Genomic DNA, 20,211 nt, shown 5'->3' on the forward strand with positions numbered 1-20,211 from the left:
GTTATGTTTCTGTTTGTTTTGTTTATTTCAATATAAGACTGTTGCTCAGTGACTGACAGATTATTTCAGAACAATTATGTATTGAGTGAGGGGCAGGCAACATAAGATGAATCTTCTCCCTGCTCCTTTCCAACCATGGAATAAGAAAGTAGTATTGTGTTTTGGTATGTTTATTGGCAAAAGTCGTGAAATTACCTTGGTTGAAAGAAAGAAAGAAAGAAAGAAAGAAAGAAAGAAAGAAAGAAAGAAAGAAAGAAAGAAAGAAAGAAAGAAAGAAAGAAAGAAAGATTCAAGTTGAAGAACTAAAACTCAATATTTTATCCTGCATAAGTTGTTTATAATGTAACTGAACTGTATCATGATTGTATTCAAACTTAGAACAGACAGTAGCTTCAGCGCTGAGTAAACTGTAGTTAAACTTAACCACCCACTTGAGTTAAAGACCACTGCTAATATAACATCATAAAAATCCCATCCAAGTCATTTAAAAACAAATGTTGGCATTTGGTCATGGTTGGACCTCTTAAAAGGAAAGCCTGTAGCAGTTTAACATGTTTGATGTTGTCAGCGTCTGGATAAACATGTACATGTCTGTGCAGGGAGCTCGAAGACACAACAAAAACCTGCAGCGCTGCAGGTGACACAGTACAGCATGTGTGTAAAGATGAGTGTAAGAGACTCCCCCTTTAAAATGGCATTCCTCCACTATCACTATCTGAGTGGATAAGAAAAGTTCAGCAGTGGGTGGAAGGAGTAAAACTGATATGTTTGGTGTTTACAGACGTGCAGATAAGGATTTGAAAAAAAAAAAAGACCTCAGATTACCTCAACATAGTTTAGACTGTCTGTGAAATGGAAGATAGAGGAAAAATAATTAATGGAGAGCTCCAGATGAAAGCAAAGTACATATTATTTCTTCAGGGAGGCTTCTGGACGGGGATCTGGTGTTGTTGGAATGCAAAATGTCTATTTGTCTGATCCTCATAAACCTTTTTTGTAATATTAGAGTTGGACGGCATGAAATCGCACAAGAGCTTTCCAGACACTTATTAAAAAACCAGCTCCCACCTCGGTCTCCTCCCTCAGCCCTGCCGTGGCCCTCCGCCTTCAGTCTGCTCTCCTCCTTCAGCCTCCTCAGCTCCAGCTCTCGCTCCTCCAGCTGCGTCTGCAGGAGCTGCAGCTCGTCCTGTCGCGGAGGGAAGACGTTAAGTCATCAGTTCTGCAATATTCATCACTTTATTTGCTGATCCAACTTAGGCAGACAGAGATAATCAATCCAGTCTGGGTTTTTCAGTTTTTAATTGTCTTTTCAAGTCTGAGCTTTTACTGTCAGACACAAAGTATTGGGCTTATAAAGTTATAAAAAAAAAAAGTTTGTACGTTCATGACTTTTAATGTCTGACCTTTTGTGCTTAAAGCTATCAACAGCTCAACATTTAAAGGGATAGTCTTGGTAAATTGGCCCATTGCCATAATCCTATAGTTTTAGGAGTAGGTTCGTTACCTTTAATTGTCAGTGCAAGCTATTTTTAGAACGGCAGAGCAGAGCCGTGAGCTGCTCAGAGCTATGCTATGGAGGCTAATGGGATTTCTTGGTTTCCCTCATCAAACTCATCAAATACACAATCCAACAACTCCAAAATTTTGTTTTGATTGTGTATTTGATGAGTTTGATGAGGGAAACCAAGAAATCCCATTAGCCTCCATAGCGTAGCTCTGAGCAGCTCGTGGCTCTGCTCTGCCGCTCTAAAAATAGCTTGCACCGACAATTAAAGGTAACGAACCTACTCCTAAAACTTAAGGGATTATGGCAGTGGCCCAGTTTGCCAAAACTATCCCTTTAAATGTGTCCAGTACATGAATGTGTGGCCAAATACCTGCGTAAGTCATGAAAGTAGCATGCTAACAAGTTAGACCAGCTAATCATCAGCATGTGAGCCCTGTGTTTTTAGTTAGTTAGCGTTGTCTTGTGAGATTCAGTGCGAGATCAAACGATCCACTAAACCTATCGTGTGCAAAATGACATGCAAACGGTGGATACATTGAAAACATGAACACACATTTTGCACTGCCAAGACTTCAAAACTTTCTATCGAATCATTCTACTTAATTTTAACCAAGAGGACTAGTAAAAAAAAAAGATGTAAAACTTAAAAAAAAAAAAAAAAAAAACGTTATTTAACAGGTGTTAGTAGAGGATTTGAACCTTGTCCAAATCCTTTATCCAGCACAGATGGAAGGACTTACAGCAAGTGTGGTGAAAGTCACAGGAAAGCAGCGGTGTGTGCAGCAGTGGAGGGAGCAGGTTTAGAGGATCTTAAGAGCCAGAAAGGAAGAAGAAGAAGGAGAAGAAGAGTACAAGCTCAGAGATTAAACCTCGTTCACCTCGTCTCCAGTGAACCGCTCAGTGTTCCACTTTGGACGCTTGACAGGTTAGCATGTTGCAGAAAGACGTTAAAATTACAGGAGAGTAAGGGAGGAGGAAGAGCGGAGAGAAGAGGGTAAAAAAAATGGGAGGGATGAGCAGAGAAACAATGTCATGGGAGAGAAATTACAAGCTTTTAAAACAAGTAATGATGCATCAGATCTGATCTCATGTCATGGTCAGAGGTAAAAAAAAGAAAGAAAAAAAGATCCTGCGGCGGTGAACGACTACAACACACTCACTTTGGTAGTTTTGAGTTTCTTCTCACACTGCAGTCTTTCATTCTCTATGTCAGTCACCCTGAACCGCAGGTCCGTTACTTCCTGGTACAAACCCTGGGGAGGAGAGAAGAACTCCCATTAAACTCAGAGAGTAACCTGCACTGCGGAGGTTTATGGAGAGACTGTGTGGGGGGTGGAGGGGGGAGGAGGGGGGCCGGTTTCTGACTTTTCTAACAGAGAGAGATCCTGCCAAAAGCACCAAACATTATATCCAGACTTGATATCCCACTGGAGGGAATGTGAGAAGCTCGGTCCACACATGGAGACAAATCCATGGTGTGAAGGAAATCGTCATGGTCAATTATTGTGAAGCTGCTTTTATCCCAATCAGCAGCAGTGTACTGTACGGTAGGACGGCTGCAACTCTGAGAAACTGACATTAAATCGAAGGTCTAGTGATATTTTGGTGTACGTTTTACTGTACGTCATTGTCAACACATTTAATTTGAATTTTAACAAGAAACAGAAGAAGTAAAAACAGCATTTGGCAGTTGAGACTGAACATTTAACCCAGTTTGCTACAGTCTGGGTTGCTGCCTGTGTGTCATAATGATTTCAACACCAATATCTGTAAATAACCACTGTTGTTGAACAAATAGGAGCAGAATTTCATGGTCTCTCTTTTTCTTTTATAATGAACGCAGGGGTTTTCCACAGTGTTTTATAGCAGAGGCCGACCGCAGCAATGGAAACTAGACGACGTTCCCTGAACATCATAAAAAAATGAATGCACTTTTGTAATTTATAAAAGACAGCTTTCAACACACACAAAAATGGAGCAAAGGTGCTATTTCAAACATAGCAGGAATTTCATTTTTTTGTGTGACTGTTGCTTTAGTCATCATCATCTACGCACACAACACTGATGATGATGAGATGAGACGTGTCAGGATCTGGGCAGCACAAACCACCTCAGCTGACTCAAATTCCTCGGGGAAACCCTGGAATATGTTCAGAGTTTGGGTGGCACAGTTTCCATTAAGCCACTTGGTTGTTTATCTGGATCATTCCAGCTGTTGCACCACAGCTGCTTTTTCTTCCTGGTGGTATCTGTGAGCTGAACCGAAGCCCTGGTTTGGATGTTTTTGCCTCAAGATGTCTGGGTCTGGTGAAGTCATGCTGTACCAGCTACTTACAGCACTAGTTTGCATTTTAAAGGTCAAAGTAGAGGAAACATTAAACAGGTTTATTTTTAATACTGAAGAAAAAGTCTCCATTTTAAATTATCAGTTAATCTATGGTCTAATGGAGATGCAAAAGGCGTTTTCGTACTGCAAATTCTTGCTACTTATTCACCAATGTGTCCCAATATATTGTCCATAAAGTAATATCAGCCATGACTGTGGCTTTAAAGGGACACACACTAAAAGCTTTACGTTTTTTTCTGGCACTGCACATGTTTATTTTGTTTCCATTTAGCCTCAATTATAGAGTGGTGTCAATCCCATCGAGGCAGAGCTGACGTATTCCTCTTGCTGTATTTGTTTATAGGCGGGTACATATATGAAAAAAAAACACCTAACCCTAAAAAAATTCTAACAAAAGGTTTCTCAGTTGTTTTTTATAGTATTAGATGTCCTTAATAACATACTAAAAGTTTACCAAAATTTGACCACTAGAAAGGTGTTATTTTCAAGATGGCGTCCAAGATGGATAGGAAGCCTGAGGAGACACCACAGGTGAATAGGGTAAAATTTTTAACTAACAGATATCACCATGAAACTTCCCAAGTTTATCACTTACATTAAGACAAATATTTTTTGTATTACAAGTTTTGTCAAATTGTATGTTTAAATATGTAAATTAGGCAATATCTCATTAAATATGCGCTAATTTGCATATCCGAAATCTGAACAATGGATAAAAGCCACTTTCAAAATTCTTGTTTTATTTTGTTGACATACTAGAGTCAGAAGTTTTTACAGAGGGGATTTTGGATATCTCTCTTTATCACTCTGTAAATGAGAAAATACTAGCAGCCCTAAAAATTCAAATATCGTCGTGTTTTTAGGAGTAAAATGTTGTATAAGAGCCCGAAATCTCCACTTCAGCAGCACTTACAGACACCAAACCTTCCAGTTTGATCCCTTTCTATATTCTGAAGGTTTTTACAGAGGGGATTGTTGATATATCATTCATAGCCTGATTTATACAACATTTTACTCCTAAAAACACGACCAACTTGAATTTTTAGGGCTGGTGACAGTATTTTCTCATTTACAGAGTGATAAAGAGAGATATCCAAAATCCCCTCTGTAAAAACTTCTGACTCTAGTATGTCAACAAAATAAAACAAGAATTTTGAAAGTGGCTTTTATCCATTGTTCAGATTTCGGATATGCAAATTGGCGCATATTTAATTAGATATTGCCTAATTTACATATTTAAACATACAATTTGACAAAACTTGTAATACAAAAAATATTTGTCTTAATGTAAGTGATAAACTTGGGAAGTTTCATGGTGATATCTGTTAGTTAAAAATTTTACCCTATTCACCTGTGGTGTCTCCTCAGGCTTCCTATCCATCTTGGACGCCATCTTGAAAATAACACCTTTCTAGTGGTCAAATTTTGGTAAACTTTTAGTATGTTATTAAGGACATCTAATACTATAAAAAACAACTGAGAAACCTTTTGTTAGAATTTTTTTAGGGTCAAGTCATATTTGTACCTGACTATTAACCTTTAGCGCCTGATTGACAGAAACAAAAGCTCAATACAGTGATACTAGTTTGTGTTGAGGGTAAATGTCCTTAAATCTGTTTTGAATTCATAAAAAGGAAGCTGATGTTAAAGGGATAGTTCAACATTTTGGCAAATTGGCCCATTGCCATAATCCCTATAGTCATAGCAGTAGGTTTGTTACCTTTAATTGTCGGTGCAAGCTATTTTCAGAATGGCGGAGCAGAGCCATGAGCTTTTCTTGGTTTCCCCCATCAAACTCATCAAATACACAATCCAAAAACTCCAAAACACTCTTGTGAACAAGTTGTGAAAACAACCAAGAAATTCCATTAGCCTCTGTAGCGTAGCTCTGAGCAGCTCGTGGCTCTGCTCCGCCGTTCTAAAAATAGCTTGCACTGACAATTGAAGGTAACGAACCTACTCCTAAAACTATAGGGATTATGGCAATGGGCCAATTTGCCAAAATGTTGAACTATCCCTTTAACATCAGCTTCCTTTTTATGAATTCAATCAGATTTAATGACATTTATCCTCAACACAAACTAGCATCACCGTATTGAGCTTTTGTTTCTGTCAATCAGGCACTAAAGGTTAAACAAATACAGCAAGTAGAATACGTCAGCTCTGCCTCGATGGGATTGACACGACTCCATAATGGAGGCTAAATGGAAACAAAATAAACATCTGCAGTGCCAGAAAAAAACTTAAAGCTTTTTTTTTAGTGTGTGGAAATACCACATAGTATTCTCCATATATACTGTATGTCACCATTAGTGGACAGAGTGTATGGAAAGTAAAAACTCCCACAGTCTGTTATACCCTGAGAGCTGGGGGGAGGGGTAGGGGACTCTGGGCAGGAAACAGCTGCTGAAGCACAAGAGGTATTTAAGCCTCTTTTGTAACCCTTGAAGAAGTTCGACCCTGCACCACATGACAGATCTGAGTCCACCGGCCGAGTGAGACGAACCTTTGTGACTTTAACAACAATGACTGGGCGGCTGCCAGGAGTCAGAGTCGCACATCATCACACATCACACAAAACAAGGTACAGGTGCAGCGGAGAACTTCATTATATCTCTGCTCCATTTCACAGCCTCGGATGCTCCCATATTGTTTTAAAGGACGTCTACTGTACCTCGTTGTCCCTGTGATCTCGCTCCACGGCCGTCAGCTTCAGCTTCAGACTCGACACCTCGGTCATCAGCTCCAGTTTCTGGGTTTCCAGTGCCGACCGGTTCAACAGCTCCTGTGAGGAAAGATGCAGAATTTGTTTAGCTGGACTAAAATATTCATACAGAAACAAAGAAATAAAAATATTCATTAGGTTCAGAGAACTATGCACTTATTTCAACTTATTGAGATTTAAAGGAGGCATATTATGCTCCTTTTCCACAAATTAAAATAGTTCCCAGGTGTCTTAAAGACATGTCTGTGACATGCTTTGGTCAAAATACCCAAGGATCAAACATCACAGCTCTTTTCGTCCTCTCAAAACAGCCCTGTTCAGAAGGTTTCAGTGCCTGTCCCTTTAAATGCAAATGAACCACTGCTTGCCCCGCCCCTTCTACCGGTCCCAGGTAGGGGTGGGGTTATGCAAATTGGAAAGCTAGTTACATCACTGGAATAAAACCATATGGATTTCAACCTAGGGAGCCTGAAAATTACAGATTATTTTGTCCACACCCAAATATATGTTAAAGAGTCTTCAAAAAGTGATATTTCCATAATATGTCTCCTTTAACATTTGAAAACCAGGCCTTACCTGTTGAAGCAGCTCCTCAGTAGCATTTAGTTTCTCCCGATGATGCTCAAGACAAGTGTCCAGGTCCCGAATCTTTTCACCCTGCACCTCCACTTGGTCTGTCAGGACACTCACCTGGAGAGAGATGAGACATCTTTGTCAATCTGACCAAACCACACCTACAATCTCATGATAAACGACAGGTATATAATAATAAACATAAGAAACAGTCAGAACTAGACTGATAGATGGAATCCAGGAGAACATTTTGCATTGCTGCAACTTGTTTCAAAGTTATGCGAAGGGGAAAAAAAGGATCATTGAAAATGTTATGGAAAGGAACAAATTAGTGTTTAAAGCAGATATCAGTGGAATGTTTTTGTTAATATAAGTCCTAAATAGTCCTATTTTCCGTCAGCAATCACTTACATGAAGTATTTCAGCCTAAACACGAGTCTCTCCGTCACTCTGCTCTGCTGTAACCCGAGGAGAAAATTTTCCTTGTGGGATACAAGTGTTATCCAATGAGGAGAGAGAACGGCATGAAGGGCTGTGTGTGCAGCCAAGGGATGCGCGTGAATGTGGTGACGTAGCACGAGGACCAATTGATGCCTGACAAGGGCGGGGGCTGCTAACTCATGGTGCGTTCAAAGAAACTCGTACTTTGTGTTTTTCCTTCCTGTGAAGTCATACCAGTTCGATCTGGTACGAGTTCACGGGTCGGAAGTTACGAGTGGCCGTTATAGGGAACTTTCACAGACAACAGGATGGTAAAAACACGAGCTACGGGTTACCTGGAACGCTACCAAGTCGTAGTTGTGACTTGAAGCTGTAACTTACGGTTTCAAAAGCCTGCCTTGAACGCAGCATTAGCCGAAACGGCCGTGAAGCTGATATCTGCTTTAATGCAATCAGATGTCTTCTTTGAAGTTGTGAGCAGTTTTTAAAATATTCTGCTAACCATCAGACAAACAATCAGGACTGAAAACATAACCTCTCTTCTAGAGGTAACGACCAAGCACAATGCTACTTATTTAAAACCTAATTGCCCATTCAGATGCCGTTGTTTTGCTGCCTGATGAAGGGGTTGAGCCTGCGTACCTGAAGAATGAGACACTCTTTGTCGCTCTCCAGACGTGACAGACGTTCTTGGTAAACTGCCTCAGAGCTGTGGCCGTTAGTCTGAAATGACAAAACAATGTGCGTTGATTTGTGCCGATTGAGCCGCATTTACTGCATCTGTTGAATAAAGCCTGAAAAATAAGAGAGGGAGAGAGAGAGAGAAGGGGAAGGCCTCCCTCTCGCTGTCAGGTTGAAATACGGGTCTTGCCGAGGGGGCCCACATGAAAATACACATCAGCCTTGAGCTGCACAGATTTTCTAATGGCTGCATACCACGTGTGTGTATAACCACAGAGTGCAACCTCTCTGAGAACGGACAAACACGGTTTTTCCCTTTTAAGAAAATAACAGCTTCGTGAGTTGAGTTTGCCAGAGAAACCTGAGGGTCAGTGGCGCTCTCATGTGCGAGTTATTTGAACACTAGAATGAAAAGCAAACTCCTTTTTCTCAAATATCACACATGGAGAGACGAAGGACGCACCGAGGGAAGAGAAAGAAAAGAAAAAAGAAAAAAACAAGAAGCCTCACTCTGAGTTAACCTGAGTTTGAAAGATGGAAACTATTTGCAGCAGGACTCCTATAGAAACTCCATCATTCACAAAGCATGTCATAACAGCACCTCTACAATAAACACAGCCCTGAGTCACGGTATAGGAGCGACGGAGAGAGATCAAGAGATGCAGAGCAGATCCGAGGGTTAATTCAAACCAGGTGACATCTTAAAACTGCACCATAGGAAGAGGCTGATCATTACACAGGAAAAAAGTTGTGAAAATGTCTTTTTTTTTTTATCTCAGTACACAAATAAATTTTATGTGCAAGATTCATGATGACATTTTCTTTGTCTGCTCAATAACAAGAAGATCAGAGACCCTGTTTTCCACTTCACAGTATTAATTTATGTGTCTTGGCCCAGGTCAGTTCGCCATCTGAGCTGCAGCACAAAAAAAACGTATAATAGAGCGTAAAAAGCCCAGAGAGACGACAGAGATGGAACGAGATCTGACAACTCAAACAACCTCAGGAGCCAGTGTGAGATGCAGTCTGTGTCCAGATGTTCAGATGGTCCAAATACATCTGTCAGATGCAACTTGAATCTTTAGTCTTTAACTCCTTTATCTGATCAATCAGTTCAATCACTCAAAGATGTGCACGGTTGAGGAAAGTGAGGTGTAGAAGTGTCCAAAATATAACTTGTATACATGTTCAAAGTTTCCTTTAAACAACTTTTAAATGTTTTCCAGATTGATTTAAATTACATTTAGAGACTGAATGTATCTAAATGACTGTTAAAGCTGCTTGTGCCATGAAAAGGTTATTCTCTTTCTCGTATTTTCAATGGTTACCAAACAATTTCAGCTTCATTCCCACTGCCCTCCGGACTGGAATAAGGCTGACCCTGATTTGCACGTAACCCAGGAAATCCAGGTTGAGTCACACATGTGGCTCAGTGTAAGTGGATTAAACCCCATCTGGATTTCATCTGGACACAAGACAATTGAAATGACAAGTGCAACCCGGGGCCAGACAGAGAAACGCTCCAATCGCCAAGTTATTCCACCTGCCTGAGACAGAAAGCAGGGTTTTCAAATCTCTTGTCTCAGATATCTAACTGAAGAGGGCTTCACAGCACTTCACTAATGGCCTTCTTACCAGTCGTCCATGCAGCCACTCCGCCACCCCCTCTGCAGTGGAATCGGGGATCTGACATCGCAGGTTGTCCCTCTCCTCATTATCCATGAGCTCCAGCGCTGCCCGCAGGTCCTCCAGCAGATGAAGCACTCGAAGGCCCCCCAGGAAAGGTGAAGTGGGCGACTGGCAGTCGAAAAGCCCGTTGGAGTAGTCCATGGCCTTGGAGCCTGGGGAAAGCAGAGCGGAGCAGTTACTCATTAGGGCCGCGGCTGTGTATGCATGAATACAGAGATACGCATATGTGCATCAGGATTGTAAAAAATGTGCATGTGAAATTGATTGCATATGCAGCACAGAAGCCTGGATTTCCACACAATGCCACCACGATTCACCATAAATAGATGCAGACACATACTTACAGTAATTAGGCGTTTATTTATTTATTTCAAAATGATTTTATTGAGTTTTCAATCAAATATAGTGAAACCATAAGGGTTACCCTAACAATAATGTAAACAAACAATCAAAACTGACATAGAAAACCATGAAAGCACAATTGCAGACATACCATACATGGGTACAATATCCTGTGTGCATCATATATAACATATACATACGTTTATATATCAATATATCTACCTGCTGCTACCTCTTATGAATTAATGCAATGTCAGCCATAGTCTTATATTAGGCAGTTTTCAAGCTTAACACCTGAATAATGTTTCCTTCACCTTATTTTCAACTCTAAATTCCTATCACCTGTGGTTTATTCTAGAGAAGTGTATACATTAGTGAGTGTGTGGGACAGGCACATTTTGTTTTGTATACCACAGTGTTCAGTATGTGTAGGAAATTGTGTATGCACTGTTTATACATCTGGTCCGTGGCGTGAGTGTGATTGTTTGGAGCTGCATTATTCAGTCTCTGTGTGAGCGTATGCCAAATTCAGTTTATTTCAGAGTTGAGTTTCTGCCTCGCTGTGATTACTGGGAGTAGATTGTTTGCATACTTGTTTTATCTGAGCTTTTTCAGAGGTTCGCAACTTCACATACAATATGTTCTATATGGTTATGGTCATGTTAAAATCAAATTAGGGGCACATCATGGTAAGCCAGTGGTCTACAGCTTAACCACAGCATGCGGCAGGGGAGCTTCGCCCCTCCTTTCCACATGCTTCCTGTGGTTTTGTTCAGTGAACGGCTAAAAATCTTGCCACAAAAATCGCATTTAATATAAAAGTAAGAGCCTAAATTTATGATTTATATGTGAGAAATGGGAAAAAGGGTAAAACTGTGAATCTAATTCGACGTCCCTTCCAATTTTGAACAAAACTAAGTATGTTACACAAGACCTTTTATGGGTAAATCAAAGCGCGAGCATTGATTACTCCTGTTGTATTATCCAGTTAATGAATAAAATATTGATCACAGAGCCACTTTGGACCCTCTCAAGAGGGTTTATTCTTTAAAGTGGGTCAAAGTGTTTTTCCCTGAGCTCATTTTAGCAGCTATTTTACTCCTACTCATGCAAAGAATCCAGCAAAATCACAGTCTTAACAACTATATTTAGGTCTTTATTGGTATCCTCTCCACCCCTGCATTATCACAAACACACGCTACTGAAAACATAATGGGCGAGGCACGTGTTTAGAGCCGTTTTATCAAGCATCATATGACACAGTGTAATCGAATAATGGCAATTAAATGTCCCTTGTATAAGTATTGAGAACACATTCTCCAATTTTTCTTGGAAGCAAATTCAGGAGTGTGTTGACTGCGCTCGAGTGCATCATCGTCATCATCATCTCGCCGTCCCGTGTGCTTCAGCCTGCGCTCCACACCATCTGTCATCCGTCTTAAATGTCAGCCCGCGATGAAGATGTCCAGTGGTAACAAAGAGGGGGCTGAATAAATAAATATCCAAACAATCATGGCTTCCTGCACAGTAGCGAGGGAGTGGGACTTGATGACGGTTGTGGTTTCTGTGGAAACGAAGGGAGGGAGGGGGCAACTGGGCTGGGGAGGGGGAGGGGGGGGGGGTGTCATGTGATCAGCCGCCTCGCTCCCATTGGAAAGGTCAGCGCTATAATTACACACATCAGCGGAAAAGTAGGGACTCTGAAAACTGAAGCTCTGCTCTGCTCATCTGCAGCGAGTGAGCGGCGGCGGCGGCAAGTATACAGACGAAGAGTGTGGCCAAAAGTTCCCAAACTCACAGAGCTTGAATAATCATTAGTTTCCGTCACCGCGGGGACAATGGAAAACTTTCATTTCTCATGGTAGAACAATCCAGTGGAAGCCGAGAGAGAAAGAGAAAGAGAGAGGCCCTGATCTCACTGCACAATCCCAGCTTTATTCCAAACTTTTATGTATATTCAGGAGGATTACATTAAATTGGAGGTAGGAGCGGAGTAGAGAAGGACACATTGTGTTACCGGCGTCCACTGGATGTGGTGTTCCCAGCTTTCGATTTAATAGCTTCCAGATGTGGCTGCAGGCTGCTGCTGCTGCTGCTGCTGGACCCCATAGGATGCCATTGCCTACCTTTAAGTGCTGTGGTGGCCAAGTCTGAAAAGTCCAAAGTGTACATTGTAGTAGTTTAGTTACCTGCTATGATCCCATCCATTTGCTCCAAGGCCGCGGCCAACATCTCGCTGGCGTCGGACATCATCTTCGGCTCAATGAATCTGCGAGAGAAAAGGAGACGGGTCCTTCAGTTTCGAGAGTTTTAAGAGGAAGAGATGAGAGAGAGAGAGAGAGCAACAAGAAGAAAGGTCCATAAAGATCTCTGCCAACACAAATGTGCTAACAGAGAGAATAACAGAGGCCTCTTAAAAACCCAAAGGCAGCCATAATTTACAGTGGGCAGCTAATGGATGTCTGCAGCAGCAAGGCAGGTTTTTCTGGTAATGTGCTTTTTGCCAATAAACAACTAACCTTAAATGCATCTTTATGGAGGCTCTGCAACAACATAATTATATTTATCAGTAGTCCCAATGCTGAATTCAAATAAAAGCCCATCTTCTGAAATATTGAGGCGTTGTAAATTCAAAAAGAGGCAAAATTATCTCAATTGGAAAAACGTGGAAATCTACAGCACATTTTAGCCGCCACCGCAGCAGCAGCAGCAGCAGCAGCAGTTGGGTCAACTCTATCTGCTAAATAAGCTCATGTGATAGGATCAAAAACTCAAGAATAGCTACTAAATGGACCATGTGGTGGGATTATTTTGTCCATTATCGCAATTAAATTAAACAAAAAACCAGAAGACCACAACAGCACACTCAAGTAAACCTCCGCTCAGTCGTGGCCACGTCGGACCGCATCGATCCAACAGTCAGTTCATTTAGGCTACAGCATCTTAGAAAAAGGGTAACAGGTGGTGATGGTGGTCGTCTGCCAAGAGCCATGATTGTGTTTACGACATAGCCTATATAAACAGCAGTACTTGAAGACTGACTGAACAGCGCCGTGACTCACTAATGGACTCGAAATAAATGCTATTGTTGCAAAACTAAGAAGATGTAGCTCTTAAAAGCCCATGAACAAACCTGGAAAATCGCTTAGAACTAGGGTTAAAATAATCAGAAACTACTTGATATAACATATTTTCAAGTAAACATTCCTTAATTTTAGCTTCTCAATGATGAAAGACTTCCTTCCTTTTCCTTATTGTGGTGTTTTGGACTCGTTGGGATCAGGTTGTCAGTCTGGCAGAACAACACACTAATCCCTATTATATCCATTATTCAGGGGGATTACTTTGCTCCCATGGTTGCATCAGTTTCAAACTACAAAGCCTGTTTGTATGTTTTTTACATTTCCATTTGAAAATAATATAACTGTGTTATCACTAATCCTGTTACAGTACAAGCTCCCATTCTTCCTTGTCAATTGACTGCTGCTGCATCAAATTAACCCTAAAGCCTGTGCCACGAAAAAAAAAAAAAACTGGCTGCTTGAGAGACAAAAAATAAAGTGATCTCCTGGTCTGGTTACCCAGCAGGCCTTGTTTCCGGCGGCCGACCAGTCACGGGTGCTTATGGGCAGGCTCCTATCTGGAATAATGGCACTATTCTCCCAGGGGTCTCGGGCCTCGTAAGCATCGGCATGCTCGGCATCTCAAACTTCCACAACAAAGTTGGACAGTATCCCCCATGACCACTGGATTCAAACACTTATCACATGCCTCCCCCTTAACTTGCACTGAACACTTATCACTTCAAAACGAAATCTGATTTGAGTGGGTCGAGAGCGTACACAGGTTGCGGAAAGAGAAGCTAAAGTCCAGAACTAAGAACATGAAAAACAGTGGCTCTACTTGTTCAGACATCCCATGCTAAGAGGAGGAGGAGGAGGGGAGGAGGGGAGGGGGCTGCAGGCTTTACTTCATTTCCTCCCTCTAAGGGGTCATAGTGTCACACCTAGCAGGGTAAGAAAAAAAATGGGCATTAAGGGTGTAATTAAACCAATGGCGTCTCAATGAGCTGGGGGTTGGGGTCTGCTGTCAACACAAGGAGCCTTTAAGAGACCTAACCTAACCTAACCTAAGAGCTCCACCACCTGAACTCAACTGCATGTGCCCCTGAAAATACAGCGCGTTTCTTCTAAACCATCATGCACACTGCTGTATATGTATATGCTTCATAAACGTTTCAATAAAATGTATGTGAACAGAATAGTGTTGATGTAAAGTACACACATTAAATGTCAATTAAAGGGGTAGTTCAACATTTCAACTTTAATTGTCGGTGCAAGCTATTTTTAGAACGGCGGACCAGAGCCGTGAGCTGCTCATACGCTATGGAGGCTAATGGGATTTCTTGGTTTCCCTCATCAAACTCATCAAATACACAATCCAACAACTCCAAAACGCTCTCATGGACAAGTTGTGACCTGCACATTTACCACGCTATGAGATAATAACGTAGCTCTGAGCAGCTCACGGCTCTGCTCTGCTATTCTAAAAATAGCTTGCACCGACAATTAAAGGTAACGAACCTAGTCCTAAAACTATAGGGATTATGGCAATGGGCCAATTTGCAAAAATGTTGAACTATCCCTTTAAAAACCAAGTCAAAACAGGATGTAGGGCAAGAAGCATGCAAGGAAATACCTCAAGATTTCAAAATAAAACCCCCTTTCCAATTAAATTTTACAGTTCCCATGGGAACTGAGGCGGGAGGAGGAGTGGCCCCGGATACGCATCTTACGACTAATACATTTTACTCCACAGGTATTTCCTGGGAATGATGGAAAACCATCAGTCACCCTGACCAGGATGGAAGCTGTATTTGGTCAGCTGCTCGTTTCCCCCCGTGGGACAGAAACCTAAAGCTCGTCCAAATCATTGTTTTTCTGTTGTGAATCCAAACACTTTCCAGCTCCGTGTGAATGCTGAAAACAACCAACGATATATGTGGGAAAGAGAGGAGCACCAGTGTGCGCTCCATTTAACTTTTGATCACATGGGTATACAGCTTAATGCGAACATTTTTAAGATACAACAAATCACAGTGTTGGGATGGCAGAGAGACTTGCCATGCCTCTTCTGCTTTTGTGATTACAGCCACATCAAATCTGGTATAATGAGTCTCACGAGCATTCCCCAGATTCTTAATAATTAATGTTATTATAAATAATAAGGGGGAAAAAATCAATCTTGTGCCGGTCATGCGGACAAAAAAATGGCATTGATACTTGCCACGTTAACTAGTCTCTCCATTCGTCAGACTCATTAAAAAACAACCCAGGCCCTTTAAAATGCCAGGCCGGTCTGAGACATTTTCCACTTCTTCTCGCATCACTGATGAGCAGGTCATCCATTAAGAAGCAAAACCTCATGAGAGAAGCTCACAGACGAGGGTGCACCTCTCCGGCCAGCCTGTGTGGAGTAATGATGATTGATAACGCCACAGTGTAGGATTGAGCACTACTACTACACACACACACAGACACACACAGACGCATTCCTGAGCAGGTTAGTTCTCCCAAAAACCAAACACTAATGCCTGGTACTGACATCCCCGTCGACCTCTGTAACCCCCTCCTTCCTCCCTCTCTCCTCCCTCCTCCACACTAAATTCCACGAGGACTTCATTCAGTCAAGACATCAGGCTGTTGGTGTTACTTTAATTGCCAACACATACCCTAAAATGACCAAAACAAACAGTGAATTGAACATACTAACAATAAGCTATGTATCCTGAGCCTGACATATCTTATTACTCTGCGCTATAGAGCTTCATTAGTGTCCTGAAACTATTAAAAACACACACATCCACACAGTGGGCAACATCTTTCTTCATTATCATAAACACATACACTGAAGTTTATTTCAATTCAATTCCACATGAAGTACACCGTCCTGTTGACGGAAATACCCAGAAGAAAATAGTTCCCAACAAATACCCACTGTTTATGCCTATTTGAGTTGTGACTGCAAAGAAAAACACTCTTTTTGTCTTTTGTGTAGGAATTAACACACAAGTAAAGTTAAAAAGTAGCCGACTAAGTCACACTTGGTGAAAGTAACTGTAAAAGTAATTGAGACAACAATGACCAAAGGAGCTGAGAGAGAAGTTCAAACTCTGGCTCCACACAGCTGGACAGTGTCTTCTGAGCCTGTGTGACTTTATATAGTTATAAATAATAAATAAATATATATAGAGATACTTTATTATGAAGTCATACAGGTCTAGGGGACCAGTGACATCCTCCTCATCCTACTTTAGGTGGCTTAATGCTTGAACCAGCACACTAATAGCAGGAAAACCGCATTAAAAGCACACTTTGCTTATGGCTCTGTCTTATTTCCAAGCTGGTTTCACTGAAGATGAATCCATATTCATGGTCAAACTTGACTTTTTTCAAGATGCTGCGAGGCGGTTTTAACATCAACCAGATGGTGAAGATATGAAATGACAACGATGGAGGAGGAGGAGGAGGAGGAGGAGGAGGAGGAGGAGGAGGAAGGACGGTGCATCTGTAGAGAAAATAAGGTGGGATTACTTGACCCTATGCTGAGCTGAGTGGTCAGTCATTGAAACAAACACTCACACACACTGCTTCCTACAACAGTCGGGCTCCAGCTGTGATACAGATGTGCATTTCATTTCCAACCTGGCTCAGTGGAGTAAAAGCAGTAGCATTTGTTGTAGCACAGCAACACAGTCAGTAGCAGCAAAGACCTTTTTTGGATGTGAGCAACAAAGCCCCCCCCTCCCCCTTTGAGAATCTGCCTGTTGCATGAGGATATTTTAATGTCAATGAAAATGTATTGACTGATAGAGAAGCTGTTCCTGCTGCAGTTACAACAGTAGAGGTAAATATGGACATCAAGTATGATATGGATTTGTGGAAGTCTCCAAACCCCGCATGAAATCCAACCTCCCATCAGGTCCCTGCATCTGTCTCCTCTTGCCTTTGTTTACGTTTCCCCCCCAGAGATGGTCCAGTGGACTTTTAGTCTGAGCTGCTATGAGGTCAGACTGTTTGACAGAAAAAAAGCGCAGCCCCGACTTTGTAACTAGTGCTTCATTTCTCACTGCAGCAGCAGCAGCAGCGGTGGCCACACTGAGACACTGCACAAACAAGTCTTTGTGTTTCAGAGGCTCACATGGTAGCACGGCGACACTGATCCCAAGTTATTGCAGATTTTCCACGTGGCCCCAACTACATCATGGTCAAAAATCACATTGGAGGGAGGGTGAGGGGGGGGGGGGGGATAAAAGGAGGATGGTGGAAAGGGGCTGGAGGAACTGAGTAAGAGAGAGCGCTCAGGGAGCCAAGAAAAACTGCCTCCCTTTGCTTCGGTTATCAAGGTTTTAGCACAAAGGCAGCCTGTGTAAGTATGAATTCTTCGGTTATATTAAAAAGAGACATGACTTCAGAGACTCAGAAGTTACGTAAAAACCCTGTGGAGTTAAATTACTTGGTTCTACATGAATCCCTGCGAAATGAATGAGCTGAAACCATAAACAGGCCTTTAAAAACAGAGGCATCTCCAGTTCACACACAGTCAGGAAGACCTTGACTCGGCCCTGTCAGGAAGTGCTTCCTGGCACATGCAGGAGAAATGTCTTCCTCTTACTCAGAAACTGCGATTTCCCAGTAATCCCAGTACTGTCCGTCCGCTCTAACTCTAAAAGCCACTATACAACTTTTGTTTCGTCACGTCAAAAAACGCAGTGGAGTTATCAACTTTCCCTCAAATTAGTGTGGCATTCATAGCTCATATACAAAACTTTGTCTTTAATTAGATTCCAACAACACAAATGTTTCACATTAAGTTAAGATTTTAATTTAGTTTCAGAAGTGTGTAAACATCCTCATATATCATCATCATCATGTGACTTTGAAAAAGCGCCACCTCCCCTCTTTCGAAATAAAAAAGCCCCATAGGAGCAACTGTACCAGGAATGCGAGGAATGCAAATGTCAAAAAGGAAAAAGGTGGCTGCAATAAACATAAAGAGCCAAATCAACTTTTCCTGACATACTGCACTGTGTCAAGAGAAATAAGCAAAAAATGTAAAACTAGAAAGTCCCCTGGCATCCCTTTGCTTGTTGATCTAACATCAGGCCCATGCAGTGTGTTGCCAATACAAACCGGGACTGATGGACTTTGTCTTTGTCTTTACCTGACTGAGCAGTAAACAAAAGGCCTGCTGCCTGAGGAAACAACCGTGATTGTTGCTGCCAGGAGGAGATTCGATTTTACTCATCTGTGCCTCTTAAACAATCACAAAAGCAACATGAGAAGTGTTTTTTTCTTTTTTCTTTTATAATGCCAGGTCTCCCCTCTGTATCATCAAATGTGTGCAAACGGGCAAGGATTTCCTGAGCTGCTGCTGCTGCCGACCATTCGCCGTGCGAGGAGTGTGGCGGAGGGGGGGTTACAAATATGGTTATTGTCAGTGAGGGAAATAAAATCCTTTGTTATGCTTTCAGCTCTCTGCCTGGAAGCCAAGACGTCATCATCATCAGATGTATGTGCAGCAGAGTTGAGGGGTTGAGGCTGCCAGCAGGTCACACAGACAGCGCCTCAGGAGGGACAGGGTTTTTTTTTTTTTTTTTTTTTTTTTCTTGGACGACTGTTAGCTACTCCACAGAGGTTTACCCCAAAACAAAAGGCTGCAGAAGTCTGAGACTGATAATGAAAGACGCTGACACAGAAGCAGCTTTTTAAAGTGCTGGCTTTGAGCTGACGGACTGACTGACTGCTACTGTCTTTTCTACAGTAACTCTTGGTGGGAGCCAAACTGATTCTGACTGCAGGCTCACCCCAATGATTCATAAATTGGCTCCAACATTAATAGACATGTGATACATAAATCAACTCTGGCTGAATTAAGAAAAGGTTTTCACATACAAAACAAAGCCAATTCAATTAAGTAAAGACAAAAAAACACTCTTTCTCATTAGATTTTTTACTTCTCTCCCTCATCATATAAGGGTAGATTTTCATAACAATTAAGCCTTTTTAAATGTATTTCTTCTTGTTCATATGAAATCCAAGCACTAGTGATGCTGCTGTCTGCCTTTGTTGAGTTGTATAAGTGAGTGAGTCTGCCACAAACTAAAACTATAAAACCACAATGAAACATCAAAGCAATGGAAAAAGTAGTGAAGATATTGGCAGTGAAGAGGATTTCTGTAGCAAGCAAATAAATTAATTCAAAGCACTTTTTGTAAACGCTCATTGAAACAAGTTATAGCCTATCTTTGAATAGATATTTAAAAGAAATGTTGACAAAAGATAAAGATAAACCTCTGTTACTAAACTAGTTGACACAGTAACTTTATATTCAGCTTCTGTCCCAAACTTTAACACTATAAAAGTTAAGATACCCAGTTGGATAAACTGACGCTAACTCAGTTCAACTTTGAAAACACAAACAAACAAAAGTTCAGAAAAAAAAAAAAAAAATCGGTGAAACTTACAGTTTTTCGACCCAGAAATGTTACCGAGGGATCAGTCAGTGTCCAGCGGGCTTTAGTCCAAACACTTTCGGCTCTTTTCAGCGGGGCTTCATGGTCAGCGTTCACCTTCCCATTGAATTTGTCTGTGACTTCCAAGTTTTTCGTCCCAACTAAAAAACCCCAGAGAGCGAAGTCAAGCTCGACGCAGAGACAGCGGATAACCGGAAGTCCGGCGATGTGGCCTTCAAAATAAAAGCGTAAACTTTACGAGTTGAAAACAAAATTGGGTTTTTTTTGTTTTTTTTTCCCTAAATGTAACCCCTCTTATTCAAATGTATAGTTAATGTAATCTTACTTAACTGGCCTTAAAGTAGGCTAGAGGTCTTTATCTAAGCTTCCTG

At 41.5% G+C, this 20,211-nt stretch overlaps 1 protein-coding gene across 1 annotated transcript in view; it reads right to left on the reverse strand.

Moving 5' to 3' along the window:
- LOC311006309 (liprin-beta-1-like) overlaps positions 1 to 19,974 on the reverse strand; it is a 29,617-nt gene extending 9,643 nt beyond the window's left edge. Inside the window, exons 1-8 of the mRNA XM_083999086.1 lie at positions 19,832 to 19,974; positions 12,495 to 12,574; positions 9,910 to 10,115; positions 8,236 to 8,316; positions 7,156 to 7,269; positions 6,529 to 6,639; positions 2,668 to 2,760; positions 1,069 to 1,186 (exon numbers count right to left, since the gene is read on the reverse strand). Of these exons, the coding sequence (XP_083855212.1) occupies positions 1,069 to 1,186; positions 2,668 to 2,760; positions 6,529 to 6,639; positions 7,156 to 7,269; positions 8,236 to 8,316; positions 9,910 to 10,115; positions 12,495 to 12,558 (787 nt within the window). The 5' untranslated portion in view covers positions 12,559 to 12,574; positions 19,832 to 19,974. The remainder of the gene's footprint in view (positions 1 to 1,068; positions 1,187 to 2,667; positions 2,761 to 6,528; positions 6,640 to 7,155; positions 7,270 to 8,235; positions 8,317 to 9,909; positions 10,116 to 12,494; positions 12,575 to 19,831) is intronic.
- Positions 19,975 to 20,211: the final 237 nt, after the last annotated feature.

This window comes from Trachurus trachurus, assembly GCF_905171665.1.
Source record: "Trachurus trachurus genome assembly, chromosome: 23".
NCBI classification, from domain to species: domain Eukaryota; kingdom Metazoa; phylum Chordata; class Actinopteri; order Carangiformes; family Carangidae; genus Trachurus; species Trachurus trachurus.